Source organism: Molothrus aeneus, chromosome 6 (genome assembly GCF_037042795.1).
Source record: "Molothrus aeneus isolate 106 chromosome 6, BPBGC_Maene_1.0, whole genome shotgun sequence".
Lineage (NCBI taxonomy): Eukaryota > Metazoa > Chordata > Aves > Passeriformes > Icteridae > Molothrus > Molothrus aeneus.
In genome coordinates, this window is record NC_089651.1 from 4,121,663 (window position 1) to 4,140,599 (window position 18,937).

Here is an 18,937-nt window from a genome sequence, read left to right on the forward strand (position 1 = left end):
CCAAAGCAATCCCACAGAGCAGCAAACACCCTCCTTGTTCACACACCTGTCCTGAGCAGGAAGGCAGCCCTGGATCCACCAGCAGAGCACAGCAAATGTGGTGCTGACTAATCTGATTTCACCATGCTCAGTAGCAGGATTAAATCCCTGATTTGATGCCAGTGCAAGACAGCTTTGTGTGATCTGTTCACCATCAGCAGCACCTGAGTTCACAGAATTCTGGGATATTCTGGGTTGGAAGGCACCCACAAGGATCTTCAAATCCAGCTCTGAAGTGAATGGCCCCTACAGGGATTGAAGCCACATTTTTAGCACCAGGCTCTAAACAGCTGAGATAATCTCAGGGTCCTCAGTTGAGGCTCGTTTGAACACTATCAGAAAGAGAGAATGAAGCAGAATTTTGAGGCAGGGCTTTTGAAATTACCAAACTCTCTTCAACAACTTACAGCAATCCTTTCCTGAAACAGGGGTAAATTTTAAGGGGAAAAGAAGTTATTCTACAATTAAACTAAAAGAGACAGAAAATTGAACTCTCAATGTTTTAAGCAGCTTTTACTTTAAGCATAAATTGCAGAGTCACTCGTGGTACTTTATTGTTACACTCTCCAACCCTGACAGGCACAATAAAAACTGAAGACCACCCACAGTTTTCAGAGCAAATTACAACTACCAAGGCTGCTCCATAGAAGAGTATCCACAAGAGACTCCCTCTCACACAATTAGGCTGCAAGGGGTTGAATCACACTGCTAAAAATTACAGATTGCCCTTAAAAGATATGGATTTCAAAATATGCCCCAGAGTTCATTTGGAACATATGGAGAGCTCTTTGATCCAGAAATTCAGTAGCAGGAAAATATAAAATAGGCTAATTGAAAATATATAGCATTATTCAGCTGTATTTGGGTCTAAAACTCATGGTGCCTGTACAAACACCTAACTTTTCTGACTATATGTGGAAAAAAGAAAGGATTGGAGAGATTGATTTCAATTTTCAAACTTTTGTGTAAGTGCCATTTCTTTGACCTATAAACCTGCAAACACCTGTACAAATCTGGGGCAGTGATGGGCACAATAGAAGTCCCCCAACTCTCAAGATTTTCATTCCATGGAACCTTATGATGAGCTTAAATGTAGTGATTTTAGGGGAGAAAGAAAATTTCACATATTATATTCCAAAATGGGATAGCAGCATAATGCCATTAAAATTTCTGCTTACTTTACAAAGTATTGCTCCAATCCATTAATTCATTTTCTGCCCAATAATTAGCATGATTAGTTCAGTTTTGCAAACTTCTGCAGCTCTGGCTAAATGAAAACCCACAGGCAGCCTCTCAGCTGCGATGACTGAGAACAGCACACTGCTGAACTCAACAGAGATGAACAAATTACTGCTGCTTGAGCAGTGATTCTTAGAAATTAACTGCCATAAAGGCCTTTTACATGCAACAAATTTTTCCATATCATATGCAATTAAAGACTCTGAGTCACTGTGAGTTAAAGGTTACACCAGAAACACTCAAATATGCGTGCAAGTAAGCAGAGAATCCAGCTGTGAGTTGACTCAACAAGTTTTCCTTTTCCTCACCAAGTCACAAACAGCTTTCCAAATTCTGAACACCTACCTATAAAACAGAGAGAAGACCTGAAACGCTACAGAAACATCAGAAAGGAAGGCGATTCCAAAGCCTGACTCATGGCTTTTGAATGCCTGGGGTGAGCAGTGCCCCCGCTGCGGTTTGCGGTGATTTTAACCTCGGATAAATGGGAGGGATGCGCCCACCCCCAGCCGGCGCTGCTCACTCAGCAGCCTCATCCAGGCAGCTGGGCTCGGGAACTCATCCAGCCCAAAGCCAAACAAACCAAATCCAGCCCCAAAGCCAAACAATCCGAGCCCAGCCCCGGGGTTCAGCCGGGTCCATCCGTGCGCGGCTGCTCCGGAGCGCGGTGCCGCGCACGGATGGACCGGGAGCGCACGGAGCAGAGCAGTCCTGGGGATTTAGGGATTTGCACCTTCGGGGATGTATGCTTTGGGATTTACACCTTCGGGGCCTGTGCTTTGCTAGGCCAGAACGCCGGGGAACACCTGGGCTGGGAAGGTTTCTGTCGGTGCTCGGAACCAGGCGCGCTCAGGCGGCACCACAGCACACGGGGATTTATCCCAAAAGCCAGAGCTGTTCTGGAGTCTCTGCCCCGCACTGGGTGTTCCAGCACGGGCAGCACTGGGAAGCTGTCAGAGCACATCTGTTTTTCACAAGGGAGCGGCTCTTTGTTGCATAAGAGCTGAGAGTTCCTGGGCTAAACTCCGGCGTTTTGAACAGCAGCTGTGTCCTGCTCACACCGCCTTCACACTAATTAACTTTCACTGAATGATAGGAACTTCCTGCAAGGATCGGAGTTAAGGACTTCACTTTAAAGGGAAGATTACAAATCTGCAGTTACTTTTTGTCTGCTTCCATCCCTCTGGCAAATCTCTAATTACTTTACAAGTTGCACTTTGGCACACGCCTTCAACACGTTCCTCTTTCCCCAGTGTCCCAAGCTGAAGGTGGACTGATCAAAGCACTTGCTCCTTTGGTTTCAGGCAGGAAATCTGATTATTCTCATCCTACACATCCTGTGTTGTACACTGCACAAGTACCAAAAAACACAGGTTCCAAATTTCACCCGTACTTTGTGAAACATGGGAATGGCTAATGTACTTACAGAATGACTGCTTGCTTGCGAAGTGTTTGCACGTTGAGGGGGGAAGAAAGAAATGGAAAGAAAAAGACTCAACATTATTTAGAAGAAAAGTCCCCAAAGCAATGTAATGGAGCATAGCATCTTAAGTGATCCTTTCCTCAAAAACTGAGAAAGTGAACTAACCTACAAGTGGAAATTCCACTAAAACCAGAAACAGCATGCACACAGAAGGTATATGTACGAACTAGACTATAACTAGTGTAGTTCTCCTTTTCTTCTTCAGAATAATCCTTTCATGATATAATAGCAAAAAGTAGGTCTGCTGCATGTTAGCATGTGAAAAGGGCAAACTACTGCCTTTTTGTAGAAGCAAGTTTATTTACATTTTAATAGCACAAAACTCACCTCATTTTTTCATGGAAATCTCATGCAATCATTAATCTAACTCTACAATCAATAAAGCCAGGACTGAGTATTTTCAAGGATCATTACCCTGTATCACCATCCAGATTCAGGCTCATTTGTGAAGGCAGTGAGAACCCTGACCTTCAGTGGAAGCCAGAGCGGCTCCCTCCAGGTGCCCAGCAGGGAGGAGAGGACCTTGACCCTAGGATGGTGTGCCACAAACCTGGTCCTGCAGGGAGACATTTTTAATTGTCTGGCAGGAGAACGTGCCCTTATTCAGTGCTGCCAGGCAGAGGAGGTGAATGCCCACCCAGAGAAGTCACTCAGTGCCCAGGGCTGCCGTTTTCTATCACAGCTCCAGAGGTGGAAAACCGAGGCTTCACAGCTCCTTACACACAGATTCCCCCCAGGGCTTCCTCCTCAGGGCAAATAGATTCTGATTGATCTAAAGGTGAATAACTGCAGGGGAGCCATAAAAACTCCTCCAAACAGTGTGGTCTTCTGATTCTCGCACTGCAAGTGTGCTGAGATATTTCCTCCTTGAGAGCCTCAAGTGTCACATCCACTGGTGGCATGAAGACAAATGGATGTCCCTACACTGAGACTTTTGTGGAGCACACTTGCATGCACAGATAATTCCTGTGTTATCCACCTTGAAAATACCTAGTTTGTTCCAAGAGCCCACTAGGGAATGTGCCAAGGATCCAGATGCATCAATTCAGGCAGGGGCCACGGAAACAGGAAACCTCCAGTGCTAAGGAGGTTGTGCAAGTCTTCTGCCATGTTGCATGTAGAGTAATTTGCAGATGAATAAATACAAACAAACAAAACCCCACAGACCTGTCATGACATCTCTTTTTTTTTTTTAATATTTGCTTAGATTTTCCATCCTTTGCATAAAATAGTAATAAAGTTCCAGTTGGACTGTAGAAATGGCTTTGAAAGCAAGCTCTCAAAACTTTCTGTATATTGTCAGTTTTAACTACTGCTATGTTACAGCAACATTTATCTGTGTTCTTCCAAGCATTCAGGAATGTGCCCTCAAAGAATAATTTACACACTCCATCGTGCCACCTGAATACTTCAGCCCTAAGGATCAGAAATGCAGGCACATATTCTGTTCTACATTTTAACTTTTTACCATTAGCTGTAATTTTCTCACTTCCAAGCAGCTATAATAGCCTAATGTGATTTTATTAATTGAGTTCCTAATGCCAAGACCTAATATCTCCAGAAAATTAGTTCTGCTAATTCATCTGGGAGTTTCTTCCTACATTTCTATGCAAAAGAAACTTCTTTGGTAGATGACTGAAAATGTCCAGTAACGCTTTCACAGAAGTGAATCCCAAAACTTTTAACGAATGTTCGCTTTTGTCACTATCAAAAAATTTGGCACATCTTTATGCTGCTTAGTAGATGTATCAAGCTGACATACCACATGAAATCTTCTAGACTCCAGGTACTGATCCCAATGTCTGGAACAGCTACCCAGCTTGTGGGTAACATGCATTTCCTCACAGTGTGTTAAAATAAAACAGTTTTGGGGGAAAAAAAATCAAATCAGTAGCATGCAAAGTTACAGACTGGTGCTCAAAACAGGTGAACCACTGCTGCAGATGCACTTCCCAGCCTTTGAATGATTATGATGTATGCATACTTTTTTCTCCCTATATATACTGAGATTCCCATGTTCATGCAATGGGAAAACATTGCTCTTTACCCTGGATCTAAGAAACACTTTGAAGGATTTCCCAATATCTTTTTTCCTAAAAGTACGTGAGTTATGGGACCTAAAAATGTCCAAGTTCTCTTTAAAGTGCTTTTAAAATACAAGAGTAACACTACATTCCAAGTAGGTTTATTTCTGAAGGCATTATACAGTGAGGCAGAAAAAGTGACCAAAACCTGTCTTTGCCTATTAATTAGTAAAATACACCCAAATGTGCTTTGGAAGTTCATTCCAAGGACTGTATGTGACATTCTCAGGGAAGAACGAATGCCTCCCTCCATCTCTTATTTACAGTGGTCGTTAGCACTGTCTCTGCCTCTTTCCTGTTTGAACCATCTGTTCATTTGCCCAGAAAAAAAAAAATTTAAAAATGGGGTGGGATAAACGTAAGTGGAAAATGTGGGAAGTTGGCAGCGTGCTGCATCATGTTTGCCCATATGCTAACTCATTATGTTAACATTCATATTTCAGGGCAGGAACGATGAGCTCCGATCTTCCTCTCCTCCCTGCTAAATGCTAAAGCTTCTCCCTTGCCCTGGGTTATATTTAAAGGGATGGGAAGGAATCCCACAGAAGCGGGGAAGAGTGCACTTTGCATCGCTGCAACTTGCGATCTTGTGCGAGCGCTGAGCTTGTACAGAGGGTTCGTAAAAGAAGGGAAATTCCTCTTAATGAGGAGGAGTGCTTGGGAGTAAAGTGATCACCGAAACCCAACTGCTCTCACTTGCCATGGGAGCAGCATCCCCAATAAAGTAATGCGTGGGGTGCATCGCCCTGCCTTAACCCACACACTCACACACGCACACGGCAAGAGGGATCGGAGATGACAGGCAGAGCCACGCTACAGCTCCACAGCCCCTCATCCTCACCATTCTCGCCAGTAAGGGATGCGGAGGATGCCCAACTTACCCCGGTAACTGTTCCCAGGCTTGTAAAATTCCGGATCGCCCTCCACCCTGAGGCTGAATTCATTGTACCCTTCCCTCCGGGTGCCTTGGGCTCGCAGGATCCGGCTGCAATATCCCTCGGATTTCGCGGCTTTCTCCAAGGTTTCGTCGGGAAAACCCTTGGCCACCAAGGGGAAAGTCAGCGCCAGGAGCCGCAGGGCCAGCGGCTGCAGATGCGCTCCCATCCTCGGCGCTCCGCACAACTTTTGGGGGGCACGGCAGGGCCGGGCAGGGCTGGGCAGGGCTGGGCAGCTCGGGCTGAGCGCTCCGGGCAGCCCCGGGCCCCGGCGTGAGGCTGCCGGCTCGGCTCGGCTCGGCACGGCTGGGCTGGGCTCTGCCGGCGGAGGGAGGGGAAAAGCAGCGAGGGGGCAGAGAGGGAGGGGACGGCGGGAGGGGAGGAAGGAGGGAGGGAAGTGTGATCTTGCCCAGATCCCGGAGTGAAGTGCTGTTTTGTTTTAGCGGCTCGGCGGTGTTTGAATTCACAGGGTTCGGTGGGAGGGGGGCAGGGGACGCTGCTGAGCCCCCCAGAGCTGAAATCAATCACCCGCATTCCTGCCAAAGTCGTCAGTAGTTACTGTAGGGATAACAAGGCTCAAAGAATTCCCCCCACACCCCCTCGGGCGTCCCGTCCTCCTGCGAAGCAGCAGACGTGATAAACATCACCGACTAAACAGCGCGGACAGACCGACAGCCCTGCCCGCTGCGCGCCAGGAGCATCGCTGCGGCTCCTCGGGTACCACGGAGGGACAGAGGGGACAGGGAGGTGCCTGTGCCACAAACACGAGGTCCGTGTCCCCAGCAGCCTGTCACAGTGCACATCAGAGCCGCAGGATGTGCAGATGTGTGTCTGTGCTCCCTGCAGCTCCTTGGGTACCACGGGGAGGATAGAAGGGGACAGAGGGGCACGGGGTGGTGGCTGTGCCACAAACACGAGGTCCGTGTCCCCAGCAGCCTGTCACAGTGCCCGCATCAGAGTCGCAGGGTGTGTGGGTGTGTGTGTGCTCCCAGCAGCTCCTCGGGTACCACAGAAGGGGACAGGGAGGTGGCTGTGCCACAAACACGAGGTCCCCGTCCCCATCAGAGCCGCAGGATGTGCGGGTCTCTGGGTGCTCCCAGCAGCTGCCAGCGCTGCTCCGCTCACCTCGGGGAGCGTGGCAGGTCTGCCCCTCCCAGCACCCGGGAAATCCCAGCAGATGCCCGCAGCAGAGAGCACGGGTCGTTATTCTGCCTTTACACAAGGCACGCTGAGGCGAGACGAGGCTGAATGACTCATCTAAATCCACAAAAGAAGATTACAACGGTGGGAGAAAAGAAAGTGAACCTAGATCCCTGGGGTCCCTAACTCCAGGGGTTTGATCCTAAGATGCTCTTCTCTCTCTCTCTCTCTCTCCCTCCACTGCTTTGTAAGTGGAGGAGAAAGCAGGGAAGGTCTTCAAGGAGGACCTGAATCAGGTCATTTCAGGATGACAGATGCACAAGAGGGCACAAATCCCTTTCTAGCCCCTTTCTCCAGGATAGGACTGTAGCAGATGGATGGATACAATTGCGTTTATGCACAGCTTCCAAGAAGTAGGGGAAACAGCAAGCAGTTTGAAGTCCTCCTGGATCCCACTAAGGCATTTGTTGGCATCAGATTTGCAAATTTTTGGGTTCCAAACTTACCTTTGGAAGTTGATTAGCAACTTCCAAATTGTCTACAAAGCAACAATGTGCAATGCAATGCTTGGCTACACAACACCTGATTTTAGGGACCATAGACCTCAAAGATTTTAGAGACCACAGCATCAACCTCACGTTGTGTGTCAAATAGAGGTGTTTATTTAGGTGTCTGTGAGGATGCAGGACCTTTGTTTTCTGAAAGATTACTTGCCAAGAGCTTTGCTACTGTGTAAACTTGTTTGTATTTCAGTCTGTTACATGCTTCTAAAGAGCGTAAATTGCCACAGCCTCAAATTCTTCATTCACTAAAGATTATGTTAACAAAGATGGGATTGGTTGGGTGAGATGTTAGCTTTTGCTGCAAACACAGAGGTACTGGCAATGTCCCTCCAGCTCTGTGAAGGGTGGCAGTCCAGCTCTGGTCCCAAACTGAGTGGTAAAATCCCATTAGTGAGGACATGCCTGCTTAGACATACCTGCTACAGAGGCTGGGGCTGACTGCAGGGACTTCCACTGCTGAGGAAAGAGTTTGATTAGGGAAGGAGAAGAGGTCTTTGCAGCACAAGATGCTTTTCCTGTTCCTCTCATCCTGCTGTGTCACAGACATCTTTTATGGAAAATCCTTTCTTTAGGGTTTTTCCTCCTGAGAAGCTGAGAGGCCTCAGAAACAAAATGTAAACAATGATTATCTGCTGCTGTGGAATGCAACAGGTGGATCTGTGATTGGTCCATTTTAGTTGTTTCTAATTAATGACCAATTAATTAGAAACAATCACTGTCAGCTGGCTCGGACTCTCTTTCTGAGACAGAAGCTTTTGTTATCATTCTTTCTTATTTTATTCTTAGCCAGTCTTCTGATGAAATCTTTTCTTCTATTCTTTTAGTATAGTTTTAATGTAAAATATATCATAAAAAGATAAATCAAGCCTTCTGAAACATGGAGTCAGGTCCTTGTCTCTTCCCCCAGCCTGAGACCCCTGTCACACTGCTGGAGGAGGGAGAATGAGCAACCCTGACTTTCCAGTGTCACACACCACGTTCCATTCAGTCTGCTCCCTCCACCCAACCTGGCAGCATGAGGGCAAATCAATCCATCACCTTTAAGGCAACAATACTCAGCCTGCTTTTGCTACTGAAGCTTTCAGTTGGCACAGTAATGCAGAATATTTAGTTTCATGCTTCCAAAGCCCCATGTTCATGTGGGTAATTAAGTGACTACAGTTCAGCAATGTCATAAACTCTTGGGTCTCATTTGACCATGATCTTCACCTCATTCATTTATGAGAATAAGCTTTGCTTTATGCAGGTCCCTCAGCCAAAGATGCCTGTGAATTTGATTAATTTGATATTTGACTTCTCATTTCTTTTGCTGAGATTGATTGAAAAGCAATTACCTGACTAAAGCATTCCTGACAGGAACTGCACAGGCTTCTGCACAATCCACCTTTGTTTTGAGCCAGTGTTGTGCTCTAACTCAACACTCCTCAAAGTGTTTTTAGTCCTCTTCAGATTTTTGGGGGGTTTATATGGTAACTGTTTCATCAGCATCTATTGACTCTTAGCTTCCAGTAGATTTTATGTCTCTTAGTTTTTAATTCCTGAAATGGCCTGGGCTGTTACTTTTGGTGCTTTTTTGTCGAAAAGCATTGTAAAGTTTCCTAGAAAGGCATAGCACAGTGTCTTGCTAAAAGTGAATGCTTCAACATAGCAACTGATACAGACAAATTAACCTGCATTGCCTACAGCCATGAAATGAGTAATTTGTTGTAGAGACAGTGTAGAGTATGGGCAATGTCATTAAGCATGGGCATCCTCGGGGTTTTCTATTTGTTCTAGCAATTAGTGTGTGTTTGCCTGAAGCATCCAGCATGGTGTATCAGTCAGAGATGCATGCAGACTGATGAGCCCAACCATCCATGGCAAATTTAACAGAGGAAGCCTTGCATCTGGGAGACTGCTTTCCTTTGTGCACTTTCTAGGATGAAGAAAGTTGCTGTCCATGACTATTAGGCATAACAATCATCACTGGGATAATATTGCATCTGATGGAGCTGTAATGGTTGCAGGGAACTCTCTCTCCCTTCCCCCTCACTCCACAAAGTGGACTTTCCTAACAAACAAAACTCATTCCGCAGTGTCAGCAGTCTTTCTCCCTTTTTGCTTCCCCAGAAAAGGAGCCCGTTTTTTCAATTAGCATTTTAGAAGGCTGCTTTAACTACTGCAGAATACCCCTGCATTGACTGGAAGATATGATAGGGGGCATTTAATAGGTTTTTTTCCCTTCTGCTTCTATGATTTCAGTTAGTTGTTTGAAGTCTTGGGAATTGTCTGCAAAGCAGCAATGCGCAATGCAATATTTGGCTACACAACACCCGATTTTAGAGGCTATAGACCTCAAAGTAACCAGTGCCTCAGGTAAATATATAAACTGATTACATGAATATTAGACCCCTTAAAAGAGCCAGCTCTCAGAGCAAGAGGCCAAAAACCCAGCCAAAATAACACATCAGGATGGCTGGTGCCCTAAATATCACAACCATCAGGTGGTTGAAAACTTCCCTGGGCTGTAGGATTTACCTCCCTAACCCCAGGAGCTTTAGTATTTTCTATAAATAAAAGTATAAAACATAAAAATATATTTTATATATAAAAAATAAAAAATATAAAAATATATTAAAAATACAGAAATAATAATAATAACAGGGGGATACAAGTCTTTCACAAGATGTCTGGAATGTTACCCACTCTTCTACAAGAGCTAATGATTAAAATATTCCTGTAGAATGTCAGAGACAAATGGGTTTCAGCTCCTTGCTTGGTTTGCAAGTCCTCAGATCCTCATCTCTCAGGAAGCTGCTCATTGTGAAAATTTAAATCTTCTCAAAGCACTCTCAGTCCCTCATAGAAATTATAGACTTCTAAAGTTGAACTGATGCTGAAATGAAAGAAAGGAGATGGTGGGTGTTGTATCAATTAGAATGGATTTTCTGGAGATAGATCCAGGGTGCCTTTTCCTTCTCCTCCTCAGACATTAATTGTATTGGGAATTGTATTGGGATCAAAAGCTCTCCAGGGGTTCAGGTGGTCACCTACCATCAAAAGTTTGCCCTGAGTGCATTCTGAATACCTCTGCCAAATTAGGAGATGCAAGCTGAGGAAAATGTCCAAAAGTGACTTTTAAGTTTTCCTCATGAGCAAGACATTCCCTTGCTCACAGGTGCCAGGGCAGAGGATGCTGCTGCTCAGGCAAAGGAAGGGTCTGGCTGGCTGGGAAGGAAGGAGCAGGCTCTGGATGCCTGGGAAACAACACTGCAACACAATCTGCAATAAAACCTTCTGTGAGGGCAAGAAGGGCATCTGAGGATTGCACTTTCCAAGGTGCTTATCTCATTTTCAGACCTTTGTGTCTCACTATAGATTTAGCTATTAGTCTAATTTGCATCTCTCTCCTTTTCCACCGCTGCAGCAGTCACAGTCAGTTTTTCTTAAACAAGACAGAAACTCCCTCTATTGATTTAGATGGAATAATAACCCTCCTGCTATTAAAACCCCCCTGTACCTACAGCAAGAATGAGGCTTTTCTCATACAGTTCATGCTGTCTGAAAGGGCATGAAAGAAAGGGATGCAGAGATATCTGCTGTCCTATTAGACAAAGTAAAGAGCTTGGGAGGCACTTAAAATGATTTCTTACTTCTCTGTAGCACTGTTCTCCACTTCTTTTCTCTCCAGAATCCAAGCAGTGACAAGTAATGACAGTAAATGTTTGCAGAGGTCTGTTTGCCATTTACACCACTGTCAGTCAATACCATGTATCTCCAAAATTAAACTTCCCAGCAGCTCCTTGTATTTGCCTGTTCAGTCATGCATGCCCTCTGCATATTTTCACACTGACAATGCAGAGAGTTTTTATTTCCAGGGCATTTTATAGAAATGTTTTGTCCCTGACATGGTGAGAGTAGCATCATGCTTATTACTGAAGGTGCTGAGAGAAACAGAGGCAGATAGAGCAGCCCTGTGCAGGTTCCTCCTGGGCTCAAATGGGGCAAAACCTCAATGAAACTGGAAAACTATGGGACAAAAACCATGTTTTGAAATAGCACAGAGGCTGCAAAAGATCTAGAAAAGTCTATCCAGCACTGTGGATAACAAAGGCAGAATGTGATTTAAACTAAGGCCGCTCTTGAATGGATTTTTCAAGATGAGAAGTTGACAGAAGCTTATCTTCCACACAGAGTCTATTTTGGGGAGGAGGTTTGCTAAGGAAAGACCCAGGCTTCTTGGAACATTTAGCTCAGGGTTCCTTCCAATATCAGAAAGTAAATATGTTCTTAAAAAATCTCTCCCTTTATCCCACACAGCTACTCGAGATCTATCTTGGAATCCCTGAAAACTCCCAAGAGCAGAATTAACAACTGGTTCCTCCAAGCCCAGTATCAGCTTCATTTACCCCTAAGGAAATTCACTGCTGCAAACCTGGGCATCACCACATTTCTATTTTGGAGGTCACATCCCCTCCAATTACACTCAACTTTCTCCCTGAGCAGCTTTTGCCTTTAGGAACTTCCCAGTTTCCATGGACAGGGCAGAAAAAAACCATAAAACCTCCCCCTAAATTGCATCTCTGCTCCTTCCAACTAAGCCACACAACAACTCTGCAGGCATTTGTGTTAATTTAAAACCTCAATGCCAACCTAAAATTCAGCATCTTTTTAGTAGTTTACTGAATCACCTGTCACTGATTTTATGTGACTGCATGTTCTTCTGCATCTGCCTTGACCTCAGTGTCTCTAACCTGACTATATCTGGCTAAAATACTAATGGGCAATAACCAGACTGAATTCAGCTTTTTGGCATGTTCACTGTTCAGAGTCAGCTGTTCAGTGTTCTCTTATCACCACATTTTCCTCCCTGAATTGCTTAACACCTGCAGATTGGCTGTTGCTTTCACCTGTTCACCCTCTATTTGTACTTCTCCAAGACATGAGGTATGTGATAAAGTTCCTATTTTTTTCTGTAGCTGAGCTCTCAAAGTCAGAATATAAATGAAACTTTGCATACAGAAAAAAAATCTTTTTTTTTACCAAGTTTCAGGCTGGATGTTTTGCCAGGAAGAACATAAAAAAAACAACTTACATTGTCTAAGAAAATAAATGGTTTCTATCTAGACAAATAATTTATAAAAAGACACTCACCAAATTTTTTACATGCCCATTATTTACTCAATCAATCTATCCTCTTTTCCAAAAAGCATTTTGACAGTGATATAGCAATTAAATCTTCAGTCAACTCTGGTTAGAATAGGTCCTAATCAGACTGCAAATATGGAAGGAAAATGTGGAAGTAACACATCCCATGAACACAACAGGTCCTAAAGCAAGAATGACATCATCTTCAGACTCCAAAAAAAACCTCAAAACCAAAACTAAACAGCAAAAAAAACCCAACCCAGAAAGTAAAAACAACATAAACTCATAGCCAGGCAGATAAGGGAAGGATGAAAAATTCTTTGGGATTTCTGACCATGAAATCAAGACAGAAAAAATCAAGAATAAATGATAAATATAAGGTGATACCATCAGTGAACTGGCTGACACATTTGGGAACAGGGGCTGCACTTCAAGCTGATACTTGCAGCATAGGATTGTCTCCCAAGCAAGCTCTTTACAACAACCTCCTGCTAGGTGATATGAATTTCTTTTGCCCCTGTTCTCCTGCTGCACTCAGCAGCCATTCCTTTTAAAGGAAATATTTACTGTACCATGCTAGACCACTGCATCTTCTTTCATCATTAGCTGGCAGGTTTATTTGAGCATCAGGCTGCCAAGTGCAGCACTCCTGTGGTTTATGGACTGCTGACACTTCCCTTACAAGCCCATTGTCCCTGGGAATCTAAATCAGCTACTCCTGCCTCCAGCCTGATGGGAATTTAAATATTTGGAAATACAATGAATTCTAAAGGGGGGAAGTGTTCATCTGGCACAAGGTCCCATCAAGGACAGAGCATGGGCAAGCTGAGAACGCAGGACTAAGAGGAGACTTGGAATTCCAGAATTTATCCTGTCACCACATCTCTCTGTAGCTCAGTTCCTTCTCAGACAGGGTAGCAGAACATCTCCAGGTAAAAACACACCTAAGAACAGACAATACCTATTATTATTGCAATTTGTTAAAGCTCTACAAGTATCAGAACATGGCTGCAAAGCAGCTTGTGCACAGTGAAAGGTTTTTTGGAAAGTTTTCTTTCAGTTTATTTGTGAAATTAAAATTATGCCAAGTAGTGCTAGATCCACAAATATTCCTGTGGATCACCAGGAGTTCAGACAAAGTGAGAAATTATTTATTTGTGAAATTCAAATTATGCCAAGAATTGCTAGATCCACAAATATTCCTGTGGATGACCAGGAGCTCAGACAAAGTGACTGCCCAGAGAATCCCTGCAGTTGGGGATATTGGAAAAAAAAACCCCAATAGTTCTCCAAGAAAGTTTCTTAAATCTCAGATTTCCAGCTCAAATATTAAAGGAGCTTTGGGAAATCTTCTGAAGATTTGCAGCCCCACATCATTTTTATATCAAAGGAAGTTTTGTGTCTGTAATTTAAAAAGGAATCTAAACTATCTGACAGCAAGTGGGTGAAATATACATCTATGAAGCCATTTCAAATATGGATATTCATATACATGGGGAAAAAATTATTACACATTAAAAAGTTATCATTTCTTTCTTGGTAAAGAGATGGAAGATCAAATAAGCAAAGGTATGTTAACAATGCACTTCATTGTGTGTTCTGTGGGCATATTTTAATTGTCATCAGCATACAAGGCTAAAATTGCAAGCTGGTAATGCAGAACAGGGTTTGTGGGAGGAGGAAATATCTTTTCCCAGAGCAGCTGGTATGGCTGAAAAAAAATCTCCAAGCTTTCAAACACAGCAGCCCTTCTGCAGGGTCTGAGAATGAGTTATGTTACAAAGCCAAGTGCACATTCACAGCCATCTCCCAGAGTTTAGCTGGGCACACGCTCATCAGGAGATCTCTGAGGAGAGAGAGAATTGGTACCTGTGAAGTAAAGAGGATGATGAAGGGGATGAAGAGAGGAAGACAGTGATGGGTTGGTGAAAGGCAGATATTTTATAGCCTGCAGAATAAAGGGAACTTTGTGTGGGAGAGCAATCCTGGAGAATGCCATGAAACAACATCTCCAGCAAGCTCCTGGGTCTTGGTGTCCCAAATTCTGCTATAGTTTAGTTTGCAAGCTCAACTTTGGGAAGTATTTCCCAAGTTTTCCTTAATGGTATGAACAGAGAGAGACAGGGATGCATTTTGCTGGGAAATGCTTGGGAATGGCAGCTGGGAGTGGGGTCCTTGATGGATCTCTGTGGCATTTTTGGGGAGGAAATGATGAATCTGACTCCATGTTCTCAGAAGGCTAATTTATTATTTTATATTATATTACATTATAGAATGCTATACTAAACTATACTAAAGAATAAAGGATACAGAGAGAAGGCTAAAAGATAACAATGAAAAACCTGTGACTCCTTCCAGAGTCCCAACACAGCTGGACTGTGATTGGTCATTAAGTCAAAACAATTCACATGAAACCAATCAAACGATGACCAGTTGGTAAACAATGTCCAAACCACATTCCAAATCAGCAAAACACAGGAGAAGCAAATGAGATAATTATCGTTTCCCTTTTTCTCTGAGGCTTCTCAGCTTCCCAGGACAGAAATCCTGGTGAAGGGATTTTTCAGAAAATATGACAGTGACAGATCTCCCCAGAGGTTCCCTGGGAGAGGATGTCCCGTTCCCTGACACACAATCCACCAGTCACCACAAGCACAGCCAGGACTGGCAAGTTGTCAGCAAATTACTTCTATTTTTTAAATTTTTTTTTTCAGTATCTATTTTTTCCCAGGTCAGGTTTTTGCCTGAGCAGACAATGAAGTCTGGCAGGCTCCATCCAGATTTTGGTTCTGAAAACTGACAGAAATTCACTTGGAATGGTTCTGGATGAACCCAAAGAATTATCAAGGGAAATTCTGGACACAGAATTATTTACGCTGCTCTAACCCTTGTACAAAACAAGCCTAGAATCCAACACATTTACAAAACATATCTGCCTTTTTTTCTTCCCTTTTTAAAATTAAATCACAGAAGCAATGACAGGGCATGGATTTCTCAAATTACCAATTGTCCTGCCTTCCCCTGCCCAAAGTATAACATAATACACTTCATCAGTCCCCTTCAGTCATTCTGATTATTTTTCATTACTTCGCACTGTCACATTAGAAAGTCAAGTGTAAAATACCAGTGTCCAAAAAAACCAAGTTTTATACCAGTAACTTTTCTTTTCTATGCAGATAACTAAAAGTTTCTGCTGTTAGTAAAATATGCTTAATTTGCTTCTTATCCTTCAAAATGCTGTTTCATTTCCCTTCTGACCCTCTTTCAAAATAGTCTGATTCATTTCACTTCTAATCTCTCAAATAATGTCAATTAATATAATTCAGAAGCATTGTACTCTCCCTCAAGAACAAGCTAAACTACCTTTTTAAATTTTTTTTCTTTTTTTTTGTTAAAGTCAAGGTTTTCTTAGAGTAAAACAATTCCACAAGAAGGTTATGATGAAAGGGTCCATGAGAAATAAGCAGTCCTTTACTCTCAAATGTAAGGATATGAAGAAATTGCATTGTGGAACTGAACTACATTAATAACAGCATAAAAAATATTTCATAATCAATAAATGTACAAGTAATAAATGCCCATAATAAATAATTGGTTATTATGTAATATAATAATATTTTATAGATGTACATTATATAATGATGTATAATTTTTATTAATTAATAACATTATTGCTAGTAGGTAATTTAAAATAAGTAGTCACTAATAGTTAATTTTAAATAATTAATAATTAATAACTGCAGTTAAAGTTACAAAATTACATTAATAAGTGTCGTTAAAATTACAAAAAAAGAACGAAAAAATTACTGCAGTTAAAATTACTGCAGACTAAAAATGGCAGAGGCTCAATTTGTTCATTTTATTATTTTAGTCAGAACAAACTTAAGGGAAATGGGCCTGAAACAGTTATTGTAGAAACTGCTCTTCCAAAGTCCTTATAATTGTCAGAAATCTTATCCAAAATTACCAGTCAAGTAAATTTGTGCTAAAATAAACATCATAACATGGCAGCTGCCCAAATTATTTGAATGAAGACCTTGAAAATCCTGAATTGCCTTTAAGGTTAACAAACAATGACATTATCACAGGGATGAAATATATTTATAGTTGGGTTGGTGCATCCTTCCATCCTTCTCCCTTCCTTGACAGTTAAATGATTTTATTAGTAAAATGTATGAAAAAAATTATTTTCACACAGAAAAGTTTAGTTAGTTCTCTAAGAGGTACATAAATATATAAATAAATAAATATATATATATATATATAAATATCTCCTACTTCTGCGTCCACTCATTAGATCCATTATTAAGATGGACACCACGAATGACTTGAGACAGCAATCCAGAAGCCATAAAGTGAAATTTTCAGTATTTTGTGAAAGGAAAGTCTTCATGTTCTTTCAGTCACTGATACAAATCTTGTTACTGCTCACTCAGTTCCACAGGAGACCCATTTATGAAAAATTAATCCTAAAAACAATTATTGATACTGCACCACAGGAGCAATCCTATGAAACTTCAGAGCAAAGAATGCCCTGCTCAGGCTATAAAACTTTTAACGGATTATTTAGCAGGGTTAAGGTTTATAATAACATGCACAGAAGCACCTCTCTTGGTTTGTCACAAACTAAATCCCAGCCTGGTAGGACATTTTTGTTTTCCACTGTTTGATAAGGAAAAAAACACTTGCAGTCTGTTCACTATAAGTTCGAGATAAGAGTTTTTGAAAATTAAAAAGCATTTGGAAGAGAAAATACATTTTAGCTTGTCCTCAGAAATTATTTGAAAATTGAAGCTATCTAAAAACATAGCAAGATACTTTTGTAAGATATGTGCACGAAGGTAGTGGCATCAAAGGTGATTTAAACTTGTAACTATGGAAACCATATCCTTTTTTTAAAAAGCCAAAGCCTGAGATTACTGAAATTGAGAGAAAAATAATGAAATAAGCTGTCTTCTTGACCTGGACATTTCATCAAAGGACAAATCGCCACACAGGGAGGTTACTCACAACCTCTGAGGCAAAAACTGTCCCATACCCTGAAAATGCAGGCAGAGTTTTTTTGGGATTCAAGATGAATTCCTGCACCTTCCAAACTCTCCCACTGAAACAGGGAAGATGTCTCTAAAAGAACAATGAGTTATTGAAGAAGGAATACCTCACACACAGGAAAAAATCTAAATTATACTTGATGAAATAGGACATTTTTGAAAAATTACTGTGGAATATTTAGAAAAATCTGCTCATGAGAAAAGTACCTTGCAACATGAGGAACAGCTGGAGACAAAATGGGTCACTCATAAATGCTTTTCTGTGAGAAAATTAGACCTAAAATTACTGCCTGGAGTGGCAAATTCTTAGAGTATTTCCTTTGATTGCAAGAATTTACGGTCCCATGCAGGTCGTCACAATTTAATTTATGCAATGTGTGAGGGCTCATAGGAAACACAAAAAAAGGTTTGAATTACAACTGTTGAAACATACTGAGGAAAAGATAAATATGAGTAGGATTTTCCAGAGACAGAGAAAACCCAGCACTTCATGATTTCTGGAGGAATAGACAATCAAAAATAAGAACCTGGAAGCTAGGAGTAAATAACACCCACCTGTGTACCTGGAGCTAGTGGCCATAAGGGAACTAGGGTTCAAAAACACCTTTAAAATTACATATTTAAGGAATTTCAGCTTTTTGAAGCCCATAGCCTGGTGATGAAAGGTATCAGGATAAGACTTGAGCACCTAAAGCTGCAAAGTCATCAGTAGGATACCCTGAAAGAATTTAGAACCTAGCTGTGCTGCATTTTTTAAATAATCTCATTTCTTCAGTGTTTTCTTTGTTCAACCTGACACAGATGCTAAATTATGCACTCTTACACACACAAAGTCTTAACTAATTTGTGAAAATATACAACATAATTTACCTTCCCTTTGTAAAGGCATCAGCATTTACTACAGCAAGGGCAGGACATTACAGTAGCTGATCATTAATGCCCAAGCATTCATTTAATTACCAAGAAAATCAATAAATTTAGCATTTAGAAACAGTTTGGATTTTTTTTTCATCATTTCAATTTTTGTTCAAAGACAGAAATAAATGTCACACTTTGATTTTACCATAAATAACATGCTAAATAATGAAGGGTGGTACCTCTGAGGGTGCACATTATCCATTTAAAAATTCAAAAGGCAAAAACATCACTCTGGAAAAAAAAACTAGAAACCCTTACAAGTTGGGGAAATATGTTTTTTAAGCAGCACCTCATTACTGTGTGCTCCTCAAAGTGAAGCTGGCAAACACAGAACAGGAACTTGATGGACCATATTTAT

At 41.9% G+C, this 18,937-nt stretch overlaps 1 protein-coding gene across 1 annotated transcript in view; it reads right to left on the minus strand.

The window, feature by feature from the left end:
• The window catches only part of SPON1 (spondin 1), a 186,362-nt gene extending 180,287 nt beyond the window's left edge, over nucleotides 1-6,075 (minus strand). The window contains exon 1 of the mRNA XM_066551448.1: nucleotides 5,727-6,075. Within this exon, the coding sequence (XP_066407545.1) occupies nucleotides 5,727-5,949 (223 nt within the window). The 5' untranslated portion in view covers nucleotides 5,950-6,075. The remainder of the gene's footprint in view (nucleotides 1-5,726) is intronic.
• Between the last annotated feature and the right edge of the window lie 12,862 nt (nucleotides 6,076-18,937).